Genomic DNA, 26,390 nt, shown 5'->3' with positions numbered 1-26,390 from the left:
GCCCGGAGCGGAGCCGCCCGCCGGGCGCGGAGCGCAGCGAGCGGCGCTCGGAGCGCGGGCCCGCCCCAGCCCGGCCCGGCCCGGCCCCTGCCCCCGGCCCGCCGCCGCCGCCGCCCGCAGCATGCCGCCCCCCCGCCGCACGCCGCTCCCGCCCGGGGGCTGCCTCCCTTTCCGGCCCGCGGCGTGTGCGTGACGGGGGCTGCGAGTTGCCCCGGCGGCGGCGGCGGCGAGCGGGGGGCCGGGGCGGCGCGGCGGCGGCGGGGCGCGGAGCGGAGCGGAGCCCACCCCCATCACCTGTTACCTCCGCTCCCCAGGTTGCCTGAAGTTCCCCGGCGGCGCCCGGCAGGACGGGGAGCGCCACGGCTGCGGCTGGCGGGGACCCTACAGTGGCTGCTGCAGCATGGGCTGGCTCAGGGGGATTGCCTTGCTTTCCTTGGGAGTATTACTAGCGGGAAGAGTCAACTGCCAGCATGTGAAGAATAATGTGCCAAGGCTCAAATTATCGTATAAAGGTAAGCCTGTTGTTCTCTCTTATTCTCGGTTTTCCTGCGGACCTCTTTTCTCCTTGCCCCGTCGCTCCCTCCCTCCTCACCTTTCTCACTGCTTTCCCTCATCTTCCATAGGGGAAATTGACATTAGGAGAAATTTCTGAAAACATTTACTTAAACAAAACCCCTCCGTGCTGCGGTCGGTACCAGGCAGTTTAAACCCAGACAAAGAAGAGTTAGTTGCGATTGCAGAGGAGGACTCCGGATCGTGCTGATCCCTGCTAGAGCATTTTCAGTCTTGTGCTATTTCACCGGACTTTACTCTTCAAAGCGAAGAGTCGCGTTTGGCCACCCAGCTCACCGCCCCCGTGCTGGGCATGCGGTGCTACCACAATTCCAGATATGCTTTAAACGTCATGGAATGGATAAAGATTTATATATTTTTTTAAAAATTTATTTTATATTTTAGGCATGAAGTGGTTAATTTTCAAGTCATGAATATTCAGTTCGTACAAATCTGACAATCAGATGCCTAACATAAGCAGTCGATGGTGGGTTTGCCAAGAAACTATAAACTGAAGGGAACAGATCAGTCCAGAAAAGGAGGAGAGGACTGCTAGGCACCAGAATATGCTGCCTATGGATGTTTAATGCAGTGCGATTTATTTGAACCAGGGTTGTTTTCGGTGTAGTCTGATGTGTGTCATTAGAGATCACAGGGAAGGTGTAACTGAAGAAAGAGAGCTGTGAGATTACGTGTATGTTTGAAATTGTGTAATGCCACTCACACTGCAGTTGTCAGTAATTAACTTTTGTATAATAGTGCCAGTATTAAAGAACAGTGAAGTAGACAGGCTCTTCTCTTTATCAGCATAGTTCCACTCTAAGTACATTTTCAGAAGAATTCATCAAATCTGGAGAATGTACAACTGGGAAAGAAGTTTAAAATGTTAAGAGCTGTAGAGTGTTTTTTTTTTTTTTCTACAACGAAGAGCTATGCACCTAGGTACATACACATCTCTCTGAAGAGCTGCCTCCTCATAATTCTCAGATTATTGATGGCTGAGAGAAAGAGCTGCAGCTACGGTTCTGAAAGGAGAGAGGGAAAATAACACAATGCTTCTACAGAGGGAAAAAGAGAACATGTGTGTGCATGCCTGGTCATAGATGTCAATCTCAGTTTACAGCATAGTGTCAATGCATCTCTTGCCAGTAGAAGTACGTTTTCCTTTTTTTTCATCTTTCTCATGCTGAAAATGAGAGGGGGGAAAGTCCTCTCTGATACAGGGCAGGCGTCATTTTCACACTCCAGATGAAATAAAGAATTAAGCACCTGCAAAACTTGGATGCTCTCTGTGAAATAAATGCATGTGCTGGGTTTTCTTAAAGAACACATATGTGCATATTGTGTGTATTTAAACTTGAAAATATATGAATGAAAAGAACAGTTTGAGGGGTTCAGAGTCTGTTAATGAGAAAAAAATTGTATTTAACACAAAAATGATTATTTTAAGTAACAGAATCTAAAGTAAATTCTACATTAACTACATGTCATGTCAAAAAACTCATTAAAAAACTCTTAATTGCTTCCAAACTTCTACAATCATACTGAAAATCAGATTAGTATATAGAAGCGTAAATGCTATAAAAATATCCTGTAAAGGGGTTTAATGGCTAATTAATGATTGTTTATTTTTTCCCCCTTTTAAAGTTTATCTGTGGCTCAAGTCTGCTACCCCTGCTCATGTTGGCTAAATGCACAGAAACTAATTTCAAAGAGTTGCCAAATGTGACTGATGGTGATTTTTCTTTTTTCTTGTCTCTTTTTTCTCTTTTATTTTTTTCCCCCCACCCCACTGGTGCTGTATCTGTGGACCCTTTAAAAAATATTTTACTACTCTGCTGACTGGTTGTTTTCCAGTTTTGCTCTTGCTGGGATAAAGAGTCCCATGTTCATTTTTTAAAGTATCAGATGTCAAATTTTGCTATATGGTCAGTTCTATATGGGCAAAACAGGAAACTGAGCTGAACATCAAAACTGTTTTATGCTTGGTGGATCATTGTGCAACAAAAATGGGTTCAAATGGTGAGCAACCCTGTTTCCTATCTAGTCAAGACAGTAAATGTGTACTTAATCCAAAGCAAGTTGAAGTCTGAAGACTTACAGGAATTCACACTGTAGCCTTTGATTCACATATTTGACTTCAAGCATGTGTAACTCTGAAAATCAGATCACACTGCTCACATGCTGAATCCTAAGTACTGGTGTAAAGGCTTGGCCAGGTCAGTAGGAGAGTGCTGCTGCGCTGATCCCCAGGTATGGGGATGTTGTTATTAGTCAGGGAAGACTAAGTCTTGTCAGCTGGTGCTTTTCCAGACAAATTTTGCTTCCAGCACAGTACTCAGTGCACAGATCAATGTTAACACCTTGCGTAGGAACATCCTTAAACGCCGTGGGTATTGAAAACACATCTTTTAGGCACTGACAGAATACCTCACATGCTAATACTTATCTCCCTGGATATTCTTCACCGCCATGTGACTGCGTGATGCCAAGTGATTCATCTCTATTTAAACTGCTTGCAAGTAGAGAAAGAAGCTACTCAGTTACTTACCCATTCCTCATCTCCATGAAGAGATGTGGTTGAGTAAAATCAACTTACAATACTGAAAAAAAAACCCCAAACATGCAGGGTTACAAGAATGACCCAGGTGACTTCGCTTTTCTGTGACCATCATTGCGCTTGCTTTTAAGACGTGTACTTGTTGTCTCAACAAATACCTTGGAGCTAATTGTCAGTGCTTTATTTCAAAAGAAAATCAAGGATGTATTTTAACTTCTTGTTTGTCTCAACTAATTAGATGTCAAACATGGTTAAAAAGCTCAGGCATTTGCTTTAAAAGTTAGCAAAATGAGTCATGAAGGGTTAAATCCCTGCCAACCTTGATTTCCTATGGTCACTTGCTTTCAAAGGCCTAATACTAGCTCTGCCATTTCCCCAGTTTCTGGACAGAAGTTTTGGTGAACTGCTGTTCTTACTTCCTCTTAACTTCTTGCTGTTCGAAGATTAGAAGCGTCCTACAGGGCATGGTATGGATAGGAAATGGCAGAGAAAGTGTATAAATGCATGTGTAAAGGCCACATCTGTGATCTGAAAAGGTTCTTATTGTTTATTATGAAACAGAGTTCTGGTTGTTTGGTTTACATCACCTTGATTCTGCTGGCATATTAAAGAAAGGAAATTGGAGGAGAGCAGTAGGGAAATCCTTGTCCACCTGAAATCTGTGGTGAAGCTGCTGTTCAGTGGCTTCTGGGTTTTGCTCTGTACTTTATAAAGTTTCCAAGAATTTTCATCTTTGTACATGAATTGGAAAGGTTTTGCTCATGTGATACTCATCTTCTTATTTCAGTCAAAATGAATTAATATGGTTAAAAGCCTGATCCAAAGTTCATTGAAGTCAGTAAGTGTTGGGTCATAGCCTGAATGTGGTAAAACCAGCCATGAAACTGAAAGCTCAGTTGAGCCCTTCGACCACTGAGCTCCTCTTTTTGTGTCCTTCAAAAACTTTGAGTCCTTATCGTAGAGTAACAAGAAATGTCATTGCTGATATATCAAAAGTAAAAGAATCTTCCCTTGCAGAGTGTTGGGGCCTTTGTTCTTGCTTTTTTTTTTTTTTTTTTTTTTTTTTTTTTTTTTTTTTTTTTTTTTTTTTTTTTTTTTTTGTGTTTTTTCTAATCTCATTGACTTCAGTTCTGATGTTGGTTGTAAGTCTCTATATTGTGTCACCAGGTCACAGATTCTGTTCAGGAAACTCCTATTGAGCACAGAATTCTCAGAAAGATGGTGATCAAGTTGAGTGTGCAAAGTTTAAAACAATAAATATAGCCTTAACTCCAGATGGATTTCTTGTATCGTTTATTGTTTTGTATTTTCTTTTGCTGTCCTCTGTATGGGAAGGTAACAGCACAAACAGAGATGGAATCAGCTAAAGTATCCTTTAAATATAAACAAATAAGCCCAATGAAAGTTTCTATTAACAATTCCTTGATTTGCAGATTTTTTTCATAAAGCAGCCCTGATTTTTGCCTCCACATGAATAAATCCTGTCAACCCAACTTTCTCAAATCCATCTGTCACGTCTTATTTGTCTATTGAAAATTACTAAATGCTGTAAGTATGTTTTGCAAGAGTACATGTGTGGTTCTCCTTTGTTATTGTTGCTCAATTGGATACATATTACTTGAGAAAAAGTAAGTGGAAAAGCATTGCACACAGATTTAGCTCTATTACTCCCTGGCTTCAATTCAAGCCATATTAAAAGTAAGTGTCTTGTTTAAAGTTGCAGTGATAGTGACAACTACTTCATCCTTGATGTGCAGTTGATTTACAATTTTATAGCATGGATTTTTACCCAGATGAAATCCTGGCCCTAGTGAAAGCAATGGCAAAACTTCTGTCTGTTTCAATCTGTCCCACATGGGGTGATGAGGGAGGAATGGCACCACACTGAATTACCTGCATGTACACTAATGTAAATATGATACCTGGCTTGTAGTTTGTTCACCCAGTCTGGTTGTAGTTGATGACCTGCTGGTGGGTTTGATTGTGGTTTTTCCTTTCCTTCAAACTTTATAACTCACAATTCAATACCTCTGCAAATATTGGGAAAGCAGGACAAAGTGGGAGAAGGAAATGGAGAGAGAAATATTGGCGAGGGAGCCTGTTTCTCTTGAGCTGGGACCAATATTGGAGTTTGTCTCAGATTTCAAGGTATCTGCTTTAAAACCTTTGCTTAAATTATCTTGTAAGAGTACTGTCTGGGGGCAGAGCCTCTCTAACATGCCTCAAAGGGAGAGAACAGCCCTGACTTAGGAAGAAGACTGTGAAGGAAGGTAAACAAGGGACATTTACATCTCTACCTTCCACCATTTGTGACAAAATTTCTGCATGGCTCCAGTGCTCTCAGACCTCACAGTCAGTGCAGGAGGCTGCAGGACAATAAAGGTACCAGATGCATCCACAGCCATGTGAGATCTATATTTTTTTTTTAAATTTTATTTTTCCCCAAAATAATGAGTCTTTCTGGGAAGATCTGTGTGTTGGTCTTTCTGTCACTGGTTGACTGGGGTCTTCCCAAGACCTGGGAACCCTCAGGGAGGTGGTAAGTCTACCCTGCCTGGCTCTGACAGCTCACAGGCTGACAGGAGAGAGAAGCTGATGAAGGAAGTGCCTAAGCTCAGATCTTGCCTATATAGGGAAATTTTCAGCTAGCTAATTAGGGCCTGAGACAGGCAGTGTAATTGGAACAAGGAGGGTGAAAACCTAGCCCAACATTCTCATTTTGAATTTCCAACTTTCCCATTTAATTCCAGTGGAAAAAGTGGTTTCTGAATTACAGAGCCTCCCTTTTTCTGAGAAGCTGGAATTCTCTATAATTATTTTTACTGTATGGTTTGCAAATGACTGAATTATTCATGGAAGGTGCTGTATTGACAGCCATGGAAACTCTATTCTTTTGCTGCAGACAAGGTGTGCAGCACTTACTTTTATTATTTGTAACAGCATCTTTAAAACTCTAACCTAGTGGGGAATTTAAATATCCATAGTTACACTGAGTTCAGTGAATCTTCTGATATGTGAAATCTGCCTTAAAATTTACTTCTGTGCTTGAAGCTTTTGATCAGGACTGAGGTGCCAATCTATTTGCTTAGGGTTTGTTCAGGTGAATGCTTATTCCATAACATTTAACAAAACAGTATTTAAAATAAGAAACCCAGTCACAGCAGGTTGTTACAATGTAAAAGGGTTATTTTTATAATCCCTCCTGCGTGCAACTCTGTATGCACAGAAAGAATTTCCATGGGGTTCTCACCTGAAGAGAAACTATGAAATGATTTGTAGTTTTAACTCTTTTTTTTTCCCCTTGGAAGTGTTTTCCAGTTTTAATTTAATGCATTGCTATACCATGATCCTTTTAATATGGCTTTGGTTTGCTTAATCACTGATTCTGCATGTGGCCTTTAATGCCCCCACAGCTGCTGCTAGAGACTCTTCTTTATTTACTTCCTCTGGCCCACAGACTTTTCCCTCATGTGCATACCTGGAACACTACAATGGAAGTGCCTGCAATACAAAGCTGTTCCAGTATTTTCAACATTTTCTTCATCAGCTGGAGCCTGAGTTGACCCCAGTTCAGTCTGAAGCAAAATCACATCTTCACCTGAGGCACTGCCAAAGTGTCTGAGAAGAAAACAAATCCTTCTAAGTGATGTCAATGGTTGTGACATTTTCCAGTTGTTTGAAAGCTAAAAAGGGTAAAATTGTTTTCAGGCTCCCACACACTTATTTTTAAGCAAATGTGTGGGGTGGACCCTGGGAGCTCTATGTCAAACTTTTAAAAGGAGGTACTGTAACCTGCTATGGTGCACTTGTTCACTAAGGTTACATGTACAAATTGTTGCTGCTGTTGTGCTGGTGGGCGATTCAGCGAATTCCTTCCCTTGCAGGATTAAAGCTCCCTTCTGAAATGTCTGCAAGTTCACAGTCCTCCCACATACAGCCCTCACATAGGTTAGCTGCTCTCTTCCAGTAACAGCTGTGGATAGTGAGAATAACTGTGGGGATAGTACTTTTACTTGACTTTTCCTATTTTTTTCTAAGTGGGATAGTGTCTGAATATACAAGAGAGAAAAGGATGGCCACAGCTGTTGAGAGCATCAGAAATCTTAAGAGTCTTGTAACCTTTCTCTTGCACCACAGGAGGTTCTCTGTGGTGTCTTTCTCTTTCTTTGTGACTGACACAGTCAGCCACTTCAGGCTCTTTTCACTGTCAGAGGAAGGAGAAGTACCTCCAGAGAGCTAATCTTGGGTAAGGCAGACTGAATGGGACTTTAAGGGTGCTCATCACTTCTCATTGACTGTAACAGGAATTAAGCTTCTTGTTCATTTATTTAGTTTCTTTCTCTCTGAGAATATATCAAAAGAAGGTACTAATTAACTGCTATAGCAGAACTTAGGCTGTATTCTTATTCTGATCCAAATCTTCCTAATTTCAGAAACTGTTTATGCCTAAATGAGTATTTAAAGCAGTGTAAAAACTGAGCTGATTAAACATACATACAACCTCAGCATCTGTCATCTTGAGGTCACCTGTGACTGTCCAAATTGCACCAAACCTGCAGTATAGAAAGAAATAAACAATATTGCTACATTTTTCATATTCTTAAAGCAATTACCTAATTTACTTCTCACGTTTCCCATGTCTCTCCTCCTTAATAAGCTCATCCCAAATCCAGTGACACATGCTGGAAGTGACTGTCTGGGGCTACAGAGCTTTACTAATTTAATGGCTTAATCATTTAGAGCTTTCAATAAGCTGTCCCCTGGCCTCCAATAAGCTCCATTACCTTCTGAATGTTCCTGTGCTTTAAAGAAAAAAACATATTGAAGATTCAATTTCATACGGCATAGTTTGCAAATAAAAATCTGTGTGTATATGTGCAATTCAAAGGACAAGTGTCTTGACCCTGAGTCTACAATTTTTCAGCTGAAATGTTTCAATAGTGAGAGTGGGATGAAACCTAATTTATTAATTTCTAAAAATTCTAGATAGATTTACAGTTTGGGGGATTCTTTTCCACCTTTGGGGATCACAGATCCCCCTTGAACTAAACATATCTACAGCAATCTGTGAAATGTGTGAGCCCAGCTCTACTTGGTGTCACATCCAGTTTTCGTCCTTTGCTGTTTGATAGCCAAACACAGTAAAGTCAGAAGTTTTTGCCATTCTTCTAATGTTTTAAAGTTGTTTGACATTTATAGGGCTGCCTGCTTATCTCTCCAGCTGGATTTTGCAGAAACTTTAGAAGCGAGCAGTCAAATAAAATTCTCATCTCTTATAAATATTTTCATGCAAAGTTGGATCTTGCAGGGAACAATCTGAGGAATGAAGTAGTTATTTGCTTTCATCTAACTTGTGGAAGGAGGAAAAAGAAAGCTCTCCTTTACTCCTCACTCTAATGATGCAAAGCTCATGTTGGTTCTGACAGCCCCTCTTGGCTCCTTTTGAAATTCCAGCCTTGTATGAGAAAAGGACACAAAAAAGTTCTGTGAGATAATTTAAAGGATTTAGATCTGCCTTTCAAGGGGCATGGGTTGGTGGCCTTTTCTAGAGGAATCATATGATAAATGCAGCTCACAAGCATCCAAAAGAGCTGCAGAGAGTGCAGGGTACAGCTTTCATCTCCAGCTGACACTGGAATGGCAATAACTCTCCTTTGCCAGACACAGATCCCACGTGTGGCCAAGGCACAGAATGAGATCCCTTAAGATGAAGTGGTGATTTCAGGGTGTTAGTATTACTTTGACTTTTTTTCCTGGATTTCCTAGTGCAACTTCATTACTTTTGCATGAATGTGTACTCTGAAATGGTTCTGGCTCCTAAGGAACTTCTTTTTCTCAAAGCACAACAAAGGTCATATCAGTAATGATTAGTGTTGCTCTGTAGTATCTGTAAGCCAACTTTGTCTCCTCTCCACCACACCAGGTCCTTTCCAAGATCTCCATCCTGCTAAGCCTATGTGATAAGTCCAGTTTCTCTTGATGATAGGAGGGACAGCAGAAATGATGTCTGGGGATCTGGGAAAAACAGCTTTATCTTCAAGATTATATTTTTCCCCATATTCATTTCTACTACAGCTGATGAATGACTATATCAAAACTTCTTGCTCTGATGGCCTTGTAGACAACAACATAAATATATTCCTGAGGCATCTGCAAAACTGCATAGTTAGGAAATTGCTTCATTCTGAATTGCTGTTCTTCCAAGAAATTTCAAGAGTTCACCCAACAAGACCAAGTGTATATTCATTTGTACAGGAGGCTGTGATAGCATTTTCAAAGAGCTCTAGTTGGAACTTCTCTGCAAGGTCACAAACATCAGCAAAGCAGTATTCCAGGGTGTTAGCTGTTGGGTTATCAGTATGGAAAACCTCAGTCTATATTTTTGTTCCAAAAGTGTAATCCTTGTTGTTTGTTCTCTAGCTGTAAAAAATGACCTGCAACAAGTTGGCAAGCGAGATTTCATCTCAAGTGAAAAGATTCAGGAATTTGTTAAAGTTGAAGGAAAATTTTCATAGCTCATTTTAAAGGAGTTTTAAAGTAAAGTATTAACAACAATATTATATGTTGAAAATTTTGCTTTTCTCTGCAGCCTGTAGTATTGAGATTAAAAATTGCATACATTTCTAATGCTAATTGTTCAGATTTCTTTTTTTTTTTCATCTGTAATGGGAAACCACTGGATATTCCACTTCCTTTTTTTTGCATCCTTTTACAATTTTGTGTGTTTCATTTTTCTTTAAATCTGCATTGTGACTCCATTCTTTACTGGGCAATAGTCATAAATCAGGAAAGTTTTGTTAATCTCACCTACATCACCTACAAATGTTAGACATTAACAGAAACCCAGCACCACAGCTGATGATACAAAGGAAATCTGTACTGTAAAGAGAATCAAAGAAAGTACCATAAATGTGAAATCCTATTAATTCCTTGGCTCTTCTCTGTCAGCTTCTTCACCTGTAAAGTGGTATTAAGTGATTTCATGAGGAATTGCTGGAGGTCAGAGACTTGCCATGCTTATTCAAAGCTGTATCCTACTCTCAGAATAATCCCATTAATGTGTATATTCAAAGTTCAGGCAGAACTTATTTTTGATCAACACAGAAAGGCCTTACAGGTACTTTAAAGTGATTATAACAGTAATATTCACAGCTGTGTATGCCTGTGACATAAAGCACATCCCTGTTATCCAGGAAGCATATCTAATTTAATTCCATTTGGATATTCCAGACAATTTCAGAATGCAACCCTTCAAAATGTATTTTGGAGCATCCACCTCTATTTCAAACTAAACACACAGTCAAGGTGATTACAGATGGCTCTGGAGAAGAGCCTTTGTGCTTAGTCTTTGCAGCATTGTCTACCAATGGTGGGTGAGTGCTCATGAGATTCTGGCCAATTTCTCTGAGTTTAAGCTAGGATTTATTTTTTTTTTTATCATGGCTGATAGTCATATTTTAAAACTAGGAGGAAATAAAAAGTGTTGTTTGTTTGTTTGTTTGTTTGTTTTTTCTTTCAGACAAAACTAAAATTTCTCTTGGGGCAATTTCTCCCTTTCTAGTCAATGTGAACATACCTTACCAAGCCACTGGTGCTAAACACTCCCTGGCTCCTTGAAGTGCATGTGTTTCCTTCCCAAGAGATTCTGGACAAAACCCTTCTCTTTCTTTGGGCACACATCCTTTTTTCTGACTTTCCATACGCCAAATGTTCCCCAACCTTTTCCAGGATGAGGGCAACCTTTCCCAGACACTTGGGGAAGTATTCAGTAATCAGTTGAGTCAGTTATAATTGCCTATCATTTGTGACTCACTCACTGGAAAACTGTTGCTTGACAGCCCTAGTTCAGACCTAATAATGAGGATAAACTGCTACAATAAATTCATAAGTAGAATTTTGCATCTCAGAAAGATTCACATCCTCATTCCTAAAATAAGTGAGAAAGCACCTGTTCCCTTTGTCAGCCTGGCCTATGAAAATAAAATTGGTGTTTCATATATTCCACATACCTTAAATGCAGCATTTAAATATTATCTTCAGTGAATTATCTCAAGGAATGTTTTTCTTTGCTTTTATACTTCCTCGTGCCACTTACATGATGTAATTGTTGTTTTGAATAGCATTCTTTTTCCATAATAAGCTAGCTGTTTTCATGCCATTAATTAAGAAATGCAGGGAAAATATAAGTATTTGTGTGATTTTGAGGTACTGTTGAACTTCAGACACAAGTTAGTAGTTTAAGGCATTAAACCATGGTGTCTTGACCACATGCTGCACAGTTTTCTTACAATTTTGCAGTTGCTAGAAGAGCAAAGTTCAATTATTGAGGCTAGCAAACCAACCAGGTGAGAGCAATGGAAAAGGTCCTGTTTACTGGTATTAAAAGACTTTTTCATATGTTTTCAGAGAGAAAAATGTCAAGTGTCCTCTGTGTTGTTATTCTGTATTAGAAAAGTTAAGCAGTCATGAATTATTCTGGTATAAACCAAATGTAACATCATAGCTGTGACTGTAGTGCTGCATGGTTAGACCCCTGATTCTGCTAATTGACATTTTACCAAAGGGAATGAGGACATGCCTGAGCAATGCAACCTGTAGCTTTTTAATACAATTTCCATAGCTGAGACCATAAACAGCCCCTTAAGGTTATTTCTCATAACTGCCACTCTTAAATTTTTTTTCTGCCAGTATGTAGGAATATGATAAATGCTGAATTTTGTTTCACTGTATTTTCACCCCCATTACTATGCATAGAAACTATTTTACCTTATGCCAGACATATGGAAGTGATCAATGTATGTAAATTGTATGAAGAGAGGTGAAATACAGCTTTCTAGGCAAGGAAATGTGTACTTGTTTCTGGTTATAAGATACTGAGAGCACATCAGAAAAGACTTTAAGTCTTAAGACAAGTTTTCCTTTAAAAGTAACAATTGGCGAGAGGATAGAACAGCGATGATTTTTGATAATCGCCATGAAACCACAGGTTTGTCCTGAGCTGAACTGCCCAGTCAGGTCTCTTGGACAACAGGGTTTAAGAGGCAATTGCTTGCATGTGCAGGGCCAGGCCATGGACCTCCTCCTGAAATGCAGAGCTGAACTGTTCAGGGACCCACTGTGCTCGGCAGTACAAGTCAAGTTTCTTGAAACACAGGCTTTAACTGGCAGGGCCAGCTTAAATGTCTGCTTCTCATTTTCCTCCTCTGATGTCATGGTGCCATGGTGCAATGACTTGAGCCTAATCTAAAAATCAGGTTTTGAGGGGCTGAGTTATTTTTTGGAGGCTGAGTGACCACAGGAAGAAAAACCAAGAGCTTAAGTCAGTTACGGTTTTCAAATATGTTTTAGACTTACTGTCCCCTAGATGGTGACTAAGAAGTCAATAGATATTTTATGACTAATAGGCATTCACCATGTTCCCCAAATTTTCCATTCCAATAAAGTTGGATTTTTTTTTGTATTCAGTATTGCAGAATAAGAAACTAATCTAGAGTCTGGCAGGCCTTTATTCTAAGGCATTGTCATATATTTCATTCTGAGTTGAAAAATGGACAGATCATTGGGTTTCATAAATGTGTGGAGGAGCTGTCAAAGTTCCCATTTGCATGTGAATGGTCAGCTGAGGTAGGAAGGGGGATATGTAAATAATTCTCTAGCTAGCTCCTGGCAAAGATCATTGCATTTCAAAGTACTGTGAAAAGCAGCACCATAAAACTTTAACCTATTCACCGGTATGGAATCTCCCACACCTTAAATTGAACTACTCTAATAATGACCACTTGGGGAAAAATGAATCTTAAAAAGCAATATCAGGTCTCCAAGTACTATACATTTTCTGCTTCTTTTAATATTTCATAAAAGATAAGCTAAAAAAGCCACTCTTCCTTCTCCCTGAATCAAGGGTGGGGGGAAAAAAGAAAAAAACCCACAAGATCTAAGCAGACACAGACCTTCATTGAAAATCTGGAAGGTAAGTGTGAAAGAAGTGAAAGAAATGTAAAGGATTTAAGTATTATTCTGTATTATGTCAGTATCTGACCCAGGAGGCACCCCAAAAAATCATTACTTAAATCTTCCTTTCAAACTGCCCAGCATTTCACTGTTTTGTTCTGTTGCTGTTCTTCAATGCATGCTCAGCTAGGTAAAGCAGAATGTTGTAGTTTGAAACCAGATGTATCCTTCAAAATGCACAATTCTTCATGTATCCAAAAAGGCAAAAAAAGTAAAGTAAACAGAAGAAAAATGAGGAACACAGAGTAAAACAAAATCTTAATAGGCTCGGAGTCAGACAGTTTTCTGCATATTTTATTGTGCCTCATATCTGCTTAGATAGAATTGGCATGTGTGTATATGGAGAGATAATGATTTACTAAGCCCTTTATGCCTGAAACAGCTCCAAAACCTGTGATTAGGGGGGCACAAGGACTAGAAAATGTTTCCAAAGTAAAGTTCACGTCCAAAATTGATATGGGTTATGTACCTACCTCTTAATAATGAGATAGCTTGGCACTATTGCTGCAGTTTACCAGAATTTCCTTGGTACTGTTTTGTAGTCTCCATCTACTTACCTCAAAGTACCATGATGCATTTCATTCAACCTCTTTATTTCAGAAAGTAATTCACATCACCCCTGTAATCATTTACAACACACTCTCACAAAACTTCTGTGCACTAATTTGATCTGGTTACACTGTTCCAAAAAAACCTACAAAGTTAAATGCAATTTAATTCACTTAATTTACAAAGGGCAGTTTTTCAAAGGCTCTGGGATTTGCTCTGTCACATAATATCCTGTAATGAAATGTGATTTGTCTTGGTATTTACCAGGATAATAAAAACAATGAAAAAAAGGACTGATCTTATTAACTCCAACTCACATGAGTCGTCCTTTTGATTTCAATGTACGTGGCACTTGTGGTGAGAAGTGCCCTTTTGAGAGGCTGTGCAAGTTATTCTTCACTTAGAAAATAATCAACCAACAAACCTAAGCAATTGTAGGGGTCACTTGAAATTTTTAAGCTCTGTCCTTTTAATAGGAAGAAATTTTGCAAAAAACTGTTCAAAACGTAGTTCTCCTCAATTGTGAGTTTTCATTCAGTAATCCCTCTTGATCTGTCTCATCCTGTGTTTCTGCTGTGCTCTACCACAAGAGGAACATTCCCTGCCTTGCTGTGGTTCATTGTATCCTCATTCCAGTGGGACAAAACATCAGCTAAAGTCACTACAAAAGACCCTTAGTCTGGTAGATATTTGAGTATTAATATGAAATGTGATCTGATTTTTTGAATGGCCAGGCAATTTTAAGCTGAATTTTTGAGGGAAGGAGTGTCATATCTTATCCAAGCCCTGTCCCATTTTCCCTGTTAGCAGGTCTTTCCATTAAACCCTCTGTGCTGAATCCCATCTGTGTGACTGTACGTGGAGCACACATTAGGCAGTTCTGCTGATTCAAGCACAGTAACTTTTGATAAAGTGATACCACAACATTGGAGTATGGTTTCCACAATGCAGCAGTTCTGTTTCAATACCCTTTCCCATCCATCAAAAAAGGGCACAGCATTGGTGAAACTTTTATTCTTTACTGGAGTATTACTTATTTATTGTAGCTATGGCTCCAGGCACTTCGAGTGAAAGTTGCTCTGTCTGCTTCTCACATGAGCTCATTGGAGAGAGCCCAGGAGATCTCCCCACAGCAGGAGACTCCAGAGCTGCTTTCCTGCCACTCCAAATAGCTGCTAATACTAGCAACCGAGCAAGGAATCCCTGCTCCTTCTCAAACATCAGTCTGACAAAGTGGGACAGCGAGCACGGGGCCATGTTCTCCCTCACCCCAGACATCTTGTCAATGGGCTCTCAGTGCTCTTTGCAAAACAGCAAGAAGAATCTCAGATTGCAGCTACTCAGATGTAGCCACTTGTGCAGACACTTCTATTACCCTAAAATTTATTGTGGTCTGTGTCACATGTTAAAGAAATGCAGAAAGTCTGAAATGCAATAGAGGGTGGTGGGGCAATAAAATTTTTCATATTTTAGGATAGGTATGCATTTAAAGAAGGAAGCAAAAATAATGTTTTCTGTGAAAAATAGGAGCAGAAACCATTTGTGGCATAGAATCCAATTGGAAACACATTTGCACAACTTCTGGTTATGGTGCAGTTGGCTGTGAAGTTCTTCAGTAGGCTGTAAGGGGCATCAATTTAATTAATGGGAGCTGTTACTTAAATTATGTGAGCAATCAGTGAACAACCCACGGGGTAGCTCATGAGTAAGTCAACGATGTCTTGGAGCAGAAGCATCCTAATTCTTCCCTAATGCTGGCCATGGGTGAAGCTGGAAGGCAGAAATTGCATTATATATTACCATACATATAAGAGATGCATATATAAAAAAGGCCACGTGCTGTAAGGGAGCCCCTGAGCCTGTTCAAGTGATGACTAAAGGACAAGTGACCACCTGACAAGTGTACAAAACTGTCAGCCCAGTGGGGTGATGGAGTACATTGCCAGGGTACCTGGAGTTTAAATGCAACATGAGAAACTCCTTCCTTCTCTTTTGTCCTACTGAGACCAGAAACTCTCTCCCACTTACCTGCTCTTGCAATGGAATTTTTTGGGTCTGTCTAGGCTCAGCCTATTCTCTGTGATGCCAGGCAGAGGGAAGAAACTTACCAAATTCTGAACTGTAGAAATATCCTTAGGTGCATGCATGCATTTACCGACATCATGTATACAAATATGAAGCAATTTACACACCCATACTTGGCCCAGATCCACAGACAGTGCAAAATTACACCACACCCGGCTGCAAGTTATTTTTAGCTCCTCCTCAATGTAAATGTCTAGTTCATAATTAAGTTTCAAAATAATGAATGATGTGTTTTGTGTTTCGGTGGGTATAAACGTTTGCATTGCATAGTGAATGATTTAAGCATGAAAGGTCTTGCATTCCTAAATCTGTTACAGAATGTGGGTGGGAGGTGGATCTTTGCTCATACCAGGAAACAAAGACTGAATGAATATTTGTCACGATGTTTCATCAAGGCAGTGTTAATGTTAGCTGAAGATACATTGTGGCAAGACTGACAGCTTGCTTACGGTAAAATTTTCTGAAAACTTGGGCATTTTAGTATTTGTAAGGGGTGTTAGCAGTGTGGATACTATAGCCACCCAACCATGAGCCTTGTGCAGTAGGCAGTTAATTAAGACAGAAATGAAGATCAAATGATATGAATGCACTCCCCACTAAAGAAAAGCCAAAAATCAAACCAAACCAAAGAACAAACAAACAAAAAAGTCCAAACTCAAAAAAATTGCAGCAAAAAACCTAAATCAAACTAAAACCCCCTCAACTGAAAAACCAGCACAATTTTCTCCTCATAAGGGCTGCCAGGAGCCTTTCTCTTGTCCTCATGATCTTTCCTTAACCATCTGTGGCTAGTCTTCAGTATTATGGTGGCTTCCTTTTGAGGCTTATTTTTGGTCTGGCTGGATATCTCTGTTCTGATGTTCCCATCTCCAAGGTCACTGTGGACATTTTGCCATAGATTCAAGATTTGTGCTCAGTCCTGCACCTGGAGACAAGATGCTCCCCATGTATATCTGCTAAAGAGCAATTGCAAGACCAAAGAAAGAAAGAAAGAAAGAAAGATCAAGAAAGAAAAGGAAAACAGGGAAGAAAGAATAATAAGAAGAAATAAAGAGTTGTTTTCTTCAGCAGCATCTATATGTTTTAAACTGGAATTGTAATGGAGTGTTATCCTTACGTGCATTGAAAAAAACAGTACAAAACAAAACCCACAACAACAACAAAAACCCCAAGGAGAGCTATTTCTAATAAAAACATTACTCATACTAGGATCATAGCCCTGACCTTACATTTATTGGCATAAATGTGAACTTACAAAGCTGTGTGGATGTTTGCCATATGCAAATCCATCCATCCATAAATCAGTGTACAGACTGGAGACTGCACAGCTGAAGTGACTGTAATGGTAAATGAAACCTTTCACCACCAGGTCAAATGCAGTTCAGCATATGTGGTAAATGGAAAAGCACTATCGTGCAGGAATTGATCTGCAGCGTGTGTGAAACAAGTGAGTGACCAGCTCATGCTGTTCACCACCACAGCTGGCACCCCAGGTCAGGGCTGCCAGATAAGTTGGAGCTGCAGTGGCAAAGCAGTAAAGCAACCTGGCAGAGAATTTGCCTTACAGGACTGTCTGGTAGTGCATTACAAGGATTAGGCAGGAGTTTTTCATCAAAATGGATTGTCAATGAAAAAGGAAGTTTCCATTTAATCCAAATTTTCCACCAGTTCTATCCAAATGAAAACATTACTTTGGACTGTGGTGCTGATCTAAGGCACATAATATTATATTCATCTGACATTAACCTCTGTGTGTTCAGGGTAGCAGCAGGGTTTGTAAAAGCTTTGTGTGGTTTTCCTGCTTTCTTGCCCATTATTTTCTGAACAGGAGTTAACTCCCATTAAAATCTCTGATAGTGCTCAGAGATCAGCATAAGGCTTATATGATAGAAGGATAGCAAAAACCATATAGTTTTGTCTCAAATCCTGGGCAAGAGGTCCAAACCAGGGGTGAGGCAGGTTTATCATTTGTATAGGCACAGTTCAGAGGATGCCATGTGAGACAGGACACACCCAGACGCATTTCCAGGCTTCTTGATTCTGGGACTTGGCCATGGCTGAACTGTGGAGTGTATTTTTCCCCCTTACAGCCTAAACAAGTTGGACACCCTGACCAGAACAAACATAGATAAAATAATAAAAGCAATAGTCACACATTCCTGGATTTATTTTTTTCCTAAGTTGTCACTCTGTGAAGTTCAGCATTTTGACTGTTTCACTTAATTTGAAAACAGATGTTGGAATACTGTAATTTCTCTTGAGACCAAAAAAAAAAAAAAAAAAATCCTTACTTTTCTCAGCTTTTCTTATTTCTGCTATGAAACCATGTTGTCACAGAAAAACAGTACTTCATAAAGCTTCTGTGTGAGTTGTGAAGCTCCAGACCAGCTTGACACATTCAGCTATGTGTTAATGTCAAAACATAGTTCTCAACATTTATTGCAGCTAAAATAGCATTTAAAATTATGTTCTGTTTCTTTGATATAATTTAATATGTTGTTTTAAAAATTAATATTGTTATTGGTTATAGTTTGCTTTACAGAACATTTTCTCTACTTTTAAAGAATAAATCTTTTAAGACATTGATAAGTTGAGATATGTGTTCACCTCCATGTTTCAAAAAGAAAGATTGGTCTTGCAGCTAAATGTCTGAATGAATAGACCTTCTTCAGTTCCAGGATCTTACTCAAACATTTTAACTAATGTCATACAATATCTCTGTGCCTTTGTTTCTAATCTGTACTGGCTTTTTGTACATTGTTTTGTTTTCAGTGACATTGTATGTGTTTTGAAGGCAAGGACTACACTTTTCCGCAATGAAATTCTGTCTGGACTTTTCAGAACAAGTAGTGCAACTGATAAATGACAGAATTATTTTGTTCAAGGCTCAAAACAAACATCTGAGCACTAAGAAAACTCTCCCTCTTGCTTTCTGGTATATTCCACAAATCTAAGAAATTTAGTTACTTTAGCAACCTTAATTATGTTCATTGCCTGGTACCTTTCTGACTGCATTGTTTCTGCCACTGAGAAGTGATGTCTTTAGGAACATATTCCTTTTAGGGGGAGAAAAAAAAAAGTATTTTTGGTTCAAAAGGTTACTTTTCATCCTGTCTTAAAGATTCTTTAGGTAATAATGCCACTACATATAAAATGCAAAAGCTGACAATTTTCCTCCTCAAAATCTTTCACCTTACATGCCTTTTTCATGTTATGCAATTCTCTGGATATAAAGGCTGCAAAATTATTCAAGTTTGTTACACACATACATTCATTCCAATATGAAGAGATATGTCTTACATTTCTGGTGAGGAGAAGCAGTTCCCATTTCATTTTGAATGGTGCTGAAACATTTTGTGCATTCTCTTTCTTTTTCACTTTTTAATTTTAATCTGTGGTTTCAGGTGTAGTTTGTCATATCAATTGGCTGGAACACTATAGATTATCAGGGGACTTCCAGGTGTCACACAAGAAGAATGACTGTTTTCTGAAACAAGCTGTGTAGTCCTCTAGGCTCTGGCATAGATGAATATGTGAGTGTTACTAGGTGTAGAAAACAGTTCTGAAAAGGTAATCCCATGTTGAATTTGAATGTTAAGGAAACCATCTACTCATTCTGAGGGGCTTAACCTTTCTTCAGGAGGTAAGTCTGGAACAATGGTCCTTATTTACAAAAGGTTTCCTTTATTTTCCATAAGGAATACAAAACCAGAATTTCTCCGGTGCTAGAGTTGCTCCTTCCTTGCTGTAAGTACGGATTGCCATTGTTGATTCACTCAAATACAGATTATTACAGTAATAATAAGTGACAAGTTATGTGCTATTTTGAAATAACACACATTATGGTTCACATCATGTCTTCAGAGACCCGAGCAATGTGTTGTTTCACATTGACAAATGCTAGAAAGTGTTTGCACTTATGAATAAAATATTCTCCACGCATCTTGACTTGTAAGTGTGCTTTGTGCAAGAGCATTAGGGTGTGGCCTCATCACAGGCATCCCCAACCTCTGTCACCTCCTGCCTGGATTACTGCTCTCCCTTCTGTGAGACTTGCTGGAAGCTTTTGGGAAAGCATCAGTGGGCTTTGATCAGTCCTTTAAACTGGTTGTGCTTCTGCCTTGGTCCATTTGGGGTTCTGGATGGGGTTCAAGTCCTCAGTGTTGTTCTTTGGAGGTGCAATCTGAAACCTATTGAATTCAGAAAGAATTCTCCTATTGATTTTGGTGCCTTTCAAACCAGGCCAGAGTCTTAAGTTACAGCTGATGTTCCAACATACCTTCTCTTTCTGAGCTCAACCCCCAGAGCTTGCCTTACCTGCAGGGACAGCCCAAGGTGTAACACTATTTGCTTGCCTGGGCTTTCTGACAAAATCTTTTAGGTGATACATCAACAGCTATGCAAGCTGGAAAGTGCTTTAACATACAAGAATGATGCAAGTGCCAATTTTTGCACATTCACTTGCCAGCTGAATGCAGCCCTGGGTTTGGTCCCCTGAAACTGAGCTATTACGTGTGTGTGACAGCTGAAAATTAAGAATGGTAACATAAAGCAGTGCAGGACCTGGTGTTACACAAGCTACCTCAGGCCTGGAGTGAACTGTGTTGTGTCACTGTGTCTTTCATTAGACTGCTCAGGATGCTGCAAGTCTGCTGGGGCAGATCAGCCTTCAGTCCATGCATGGCCAGTGGAGCCTTTTCCATTGGACTGCTGGTGAATTTGTTCTCACACAAGAAATATCCAGGACTGTATTTTGTAGCAAAATCCAGAAAAAATGTGAATCAAATCATCAGCACATCTTTTCCAGTTCCAGTGCAATTTACCTCCTACATAATGTTTCGAATATAGAAAATATTTCGAGAGGAAAATCTCACATGGATTAATGTTTATTGGTTGCTAAGGCAATAGTTTGGAGACCTCTATAGCACAAAACAGATAATATTATAAGCAGAAGTAGATTAGTATGAGGAGAAAATTTATTGATGTTAGGGAGGACAATGCTCTGAGTGTCTGTTATACCTTTTAGAGATCATATTAATTTTGCTTTGGTCAGTTTTCCACTCACTGGCATGCTTCTGTGCTGTTACTTGAATGTCAGGAGAAATTAAATCTCTCTATAAAGGCTGGATGCCACTGTATAGTGGAAAATCTGACAGTCCATTTAACAAGTCAGCCCTAAGGTAGGCTGGGAGCTGAGGTGCTGTTGAAATAATGGTCATGCCAAAGTCATACTGTGACTCCTTGGGAGACATGAGAAAAGGACACAACCACATCAGTCCTGAGTTATTAAAAAATCAAAAAAGTCAAACTCATCTCAACCAAAACTAAAAAAAAAAAAAAAAAAAAAAATTATCGATCTATTTTAATTACGAGGCGTAAAATGTAAGGCACATTAGCAGATGCTACAGAGATTGAAAGCTGACAAAAAGCAATTGATTTATAAGGATGGAAAGTAAACTCTGAGAATTTCTGTATTTATTTATTGTTAGCAAATTGTGTCTTTAGATTTTCTTCTGTAATCATAAAAGAGCATCAGTATATTGAACTTTTCCAAACCAAACTTGACAGGGATCTAACTGAAAGAAGCATCAAGACAGCATTCACTCTGAATCACTGCAAGCCTAGCAAGAGATTACAAGGGCATTTCTGACAGGGATGGTAGCTGTATCCTGCACAGTTCTGTTCCAGAATACGTCTGCACCAGCTCTTCCTCCCTTTTTTATAGTCTCCCTACCATCATGATCCAGTGCATGATATAGAAGAAGGTGTAAAGTAACCATGTTCCTTTATTGCTGAACATCCCCAACTCCTTGCCAATTACTGCTTGGTTTTGTCTCTGCCATCATACCTCTGCAGCTCTCTTTACAATTCTTCTAAGCAAAGTCAGGACAAAGTGATAATGAATTTTTAGTTTCTTTGATTGACTGATTTCAAATTATATTCAGTTTTATCTATACCCTTTGATATTTCTAAAGCAGCTCTGAACCTCAGTTTTTCAAAGGTAGCTCGTCAGCAGAAGTGTTGGATGTTTAACACCTTTGAAAGTACTGTCTTTTGAAGGGCAAACCATATCAAAATAACATTGTTCATTCATCCTTTAAAAGTTATGTGTTCTTCTCATCTCTGCCCCACATTATACATTTTTAAAATCAAGTTCATAGTTCACAGATCACTTTTAATCAAATGCCCCTGTAGTCTCTGTACCTTCTAGTGCATATATGCATGTGCATATTCTGATATATTATAAAGTAAGATAAAAATATTGCAAGTACATTATATTGTAATGTCTTCTGGATACTAGAGAGAGATAGAAACAAAAAAAAAAAAGAATAAACTAAAATAAGAATCTTTAGGTTTTTGCCAGAAATCCAAGCCAAACTTTTCAGACTTTGAAATGTATGACCTAACGTGGTAGTTTCTTTTACTTGCCATAGTGGTTTTCTCTGACCTGAAGAAGTAGGCCATACCAGTTTTCTGATATTTTTCACTCCACTGGATCAGAGGGCTGCTAATCTCTCTTGCCATGAAATTCTATTTGCATCTCAAGTAAGAATTTTCTGTCTTGTCATCTTAATTATTTAGCTGAGAGAATTTCAGGTGATATCATCTCACTGCCTTCATCAGAGACATCTGGCAAGGTGCTAATGTTGTCTAGCATTTTCCAAGGATGATGCACAGACAGTATCCTTACAGAGTCTAACACATTTTGCAATGTAATTGTCAGAGGACTCAGATATGGGATGCTTTCTCACTCAAGAACTAAAGGTTTTACAAATTTTATTCTGTACAAAGGTTTCTTAATTGTTAATTACTATGGTCCCCTACTCCTCAACTGTAATTATGTTGCACCAGTGGTGTTTGTTTTCCCCTGCTGCTTCTGCCCTGATGATTTTTTTCCCTGGAATGTGGGGGGCTGTTTCTGTTTCCATTGTGGGTTTGGGTCAAGGTCATATTTGGAGAATCAGGAGACAGTGGCACCAGGCATGTACTGAAGTTAGAAGTGTTTGCTCTGCATAACCCAGATATCCTGTCCTTAATCATGATACTTTTGTTAGAGGAGCCTCCCAGCATGAATGTCTGTTATGGATTATGACTATTTGGCTTTTTGCTGGATAAATAAGATGGGTATGAAAGTCACAAGGATTCCAGACAGGGCTGCCAGAAGAAACCTGCATATTACAGTGGTCTGGGAAAGCAGTTTGATTCAGGGTCTGCTCAAGCCACTGTTAAGATCCTATGTGTGCAGTGAACATTATATTTTCTTGCATGAGGAGTAGAAAATTTCCCTAGATGTTAGTCTGTCATGCTTGGTAGGAAATGTATATAGGCATGTTACAATATTCCCTGTGATCACAGAACTCCCAGGAAATGTGTGACAACATGCCAGCTGCATTTGGTGCAGCTGCAAAATGTACTCCAAGATCAACCATGAGGTTACCAAGATGCCTCATGCAGATGTCAGGATGTTTTTGGCTATAAAATGATCAAGAATAAGGAACTCCTTCTCCCATTCTTTCTTTGAGCAGGCATGCTAAGCCCGGAGGTTTGGAAATTATTCCAGTTATTCTGTATCTACTGGTGGTGTCTGATGAAGAGGGTGTTGATAATGGTCAGGGTTAGCAATACATATGGACTGGCACTGATTACCCCAGCCCTGTGGGGCATGAGATACAGAAAAGCAGCAAGAAGGGGAATAGGGCACCACTAATAAGATATACAGGCCTAAATAAAAATAAAATAGTTTTTAAGAAGTAGAAATGGGAAGTGCAAACCTTAGGAATATGGTCCTATATTGTAAAAATCCAGAATAAGTGAAACCAGACACTGGATTCCCCATATCTCTATTAAAAGCAAGTGCAAAAGAAGTGTGTGGGCTTTACAATTTGAGTTTTCCATAGAGGTTAAAGCAGCAGGCTCTCAGAAATAGAGTGCAAGGCTTCAGACCAGTTTTCAGGAAGAGGAGCCAAGTCCCAAACCATGATTTGTACCTTCAAAACCAAATTAAATTTAATGTTTCAACTGTTAAGTGGAGCTAGAGTTAGCAGATCATCTTTGTCTAGGGGCTAAAGGGTGAAAAGCATTGATATTTTTAATAGTACATGATAATGATAGACATTACAGAGGATTTGTCTTCACTAACTTAACTGAAATTCTCTTGAGGCAACTACACTGATATTAGACTCTGTTTACCACATAGTGCATCAGTTTGGAGGAACACTAAGTTAAGGAAAGAGGAGAACATTGTGAAGCCAAAGAATTTACAATATCTGAAAATTAAACCTCTCTATCACAATTGATAAAGTGCCAAAGTGCCTGATGCCTAAATGCTGGTCAGATCACATTAAAAAATGGAAAAATTATTACTGAAGAATTAAACTGTGAACTCATGAAAAATTATATATGTCTTTACCAGGACAAAGTTTGGCATTACAATTTTACTTCTGAAAATAGGGGTACCTTGCTCAGCATTCACATGAACATGTCTTACACTCTTTTTTGATATGCATTGATTTTTAACAGTAACATTTTATTGCTCCAAAGTTTAAAGATATAAACAAAGCAAGATCTTGAGACAAAAGAGAACTTTCCAAAAAAAAAATAACTAGAAGGACTGGAAATTTATGTTAGAGCTTGAGCCATACATACACATAGACATTCAAATTTGTGGTAGGGAGTAAAGACTCCTAAAAAAGAAAAGTATGAAGATTTTGATTGATTTTACAATACTATACATTTTAGAACATTACTAGAATGTCTGGCTTGTGGGTGAGGACTATGAAAAGGGCACCTTTTCACTATTTTTGCATCTCTTTTACATTGCCATGGATTTCTGTTTTGAATTCATGTCAGGATCTGTATTGAAAATAAAAGTTCTAAAAAAATAGATTATAAACCAAAATAATGACCAAGATACGAACTTCAACAATATCAACCTCTTATACTGTGTGTAAGAGTCTATTTGACAGGATTTCTGTTCATCATGCTTTATAATTCAGTGTGATATTGTATTCCATCACCAGCAGCTTAATTTATTTCTTTCACCATCTGCTCTTTTTTTTTTATTCTTCCATGCCAAAAACTCAATATCACTCAATGAGCAAAGCGAAACTCTTCTGTATTTCAACTCAACTGGTTTTATGCTGTTGTTATTCAGAGTATATTGGCCTATTTCTTACACTGGTTTTGTTTAGCTATCCAAGCCTTTTGTTTTCTAAACCTGCAAAATGTGAAACAGTAAATAGTGTGTGAGCTATTAGTGCCAGCACTTCTGTAGCCGTTGCTTTATGAGACAATATCAGGCCAGTTGGTTTTTAATTGCAGGCAATAGCTGAAGCTTAGAAAGTGGGACTGTCCTTGCCACAGCTCTTGCCAGCCCATCCCTTGCACAGAGCAGGCTGAGCCACTTGCACAAACACAGACCCAGTAGCCAAAGCACTCTCCATGCCAAGCCATGCTAATCTGTCAATATCTCAAAATGTCCTTGTGTGTTCCCTGAGCCGCCAAAATAATTATGGAAGTTTTGTGAGCTCCTAGAACTGCAACTGTGCTCTCAGTAACACCTTCTGTTCCTGTGGAGATAGAGAGATGTACAAGTAGTCAGAATACAAAGTTTTAGATCAGACCACGTTGCTCAGTACAGGACCAAATGAAAACTAAAATCAGTAATACAGAAGCTATCTTGGAGGTTTGAAATAGAGTGTCCATCCATCTGTATAGGCTTACATAAAGAGTTTCATGCCACATATTACAATAAAATGATGGAAAATTAGTTTAGAAACTTTGCTTTGGGGCTTCCAAACTCTGGTTTCTGTTCTGGTCTAAACTGGAGTATATTGGATCTAGGTCATTTAATCATGTCCCACAGAGCACTACAGTATTTAGGCTGGGTTGGGCATTCAGTTCTATAATCTTAACTTGTTGCTTCTTTCACATAACATGATGCCATTAAATTTCCCATCATATTTTCTTTAAGTTGGTACTTTTAGCTGACTAGTTGTGAATGACATGCAAATGATGGAGTATATGATCAGCCAAAAAAGGCCATGGCAAAACTCTGATAGTTTTTTCAAGATAGGACTCATGCTCTTTTGTATAAGAAACAAAGGATAATAAAATATGTTTTACTAAGGAAAATAGAGCTAGCTGCACAGAATTCCTTTCTACAGGCACTTATAATTTAATACAATTCTTTCTTCTACTAAATACTATTACTATAATGCCGGGAATTATGTTGGATTTTGGGTTCATATCCCAACTGTACAATTCAGGATATGCTTCAGACCTGTTTATTCAAATAACTTTATGCAGACTGTGGCTAAAATAAACAGAGAAGCAATTTAAAGAAACTTGACGCAGGTTATTCTGAAAGTCTAGTAGACATAATGATTAATATTTCCAGGAAGGCTGATGATTAGACAAAATAATGATATAGAGAAGAGCTTTCAGAAAAAGAAAAAAAAAAAAAAGAGGAAAAAAAAAAAGATGGAAAAGTACTCTTACTGAAAATTATTGGTAACCTAAACCACCTGAAAAAATAGTGTTTGCAGTAGAAGCCCTTAAAGTTATAACAGAAGTGAAAATAATACAATTATTAAATTAAGGATAATTGAGAGATAAAATAATGTGATTGATA

At 38.9% G+C, this 26,390-nt stretch overlaps 1 protein-coding gene across 1 annotated transcript in view; it reads left to right on the top strand.

The window, feature by feature from the left end:
* The first annotated feature begins 214 nt into the window (after window positions 1-214).
* Window positions 215-26,390, top strand: part of SEMA3A (semaphorin 3A) — a 163,370-nt gene continuing 137,194 nt past the window's right edge. The window contains exon 1 of the mRNA XM_056481990.1: window positions 215-512. Within this exon, the coding sequence (XP_056337965.1) occupies window positions 401-512 (112 nt within the window). The 5' untranslated portion in view covers window positions 215-400. The remainder of the gene's footprint in view (window positions 513-26,390) is intronic.

This window comes from Oenanthe melanoleuca, chromosome 1A, assembly GCF_029582105.1.
Source record: "Oenanthe melanoleuca isolate GR-GAL-2019-014 chromosome 1A, OMel1.0, whole genome shotgun sequence".
In the NCBI taxonomy this organism is placed as follows: domain Eukaryota; kingdom Metazoa; phylum Chordata; class Aves; order Passeriformes; family Muscicapidae; genus Oenanthe; species Oenanthe melanoleuca.
The sequence above is the reverse complement of the archived record's forward strand: the minus strand, read 5'-3'. Positions and strand labels throughout refer to the sequence as shown.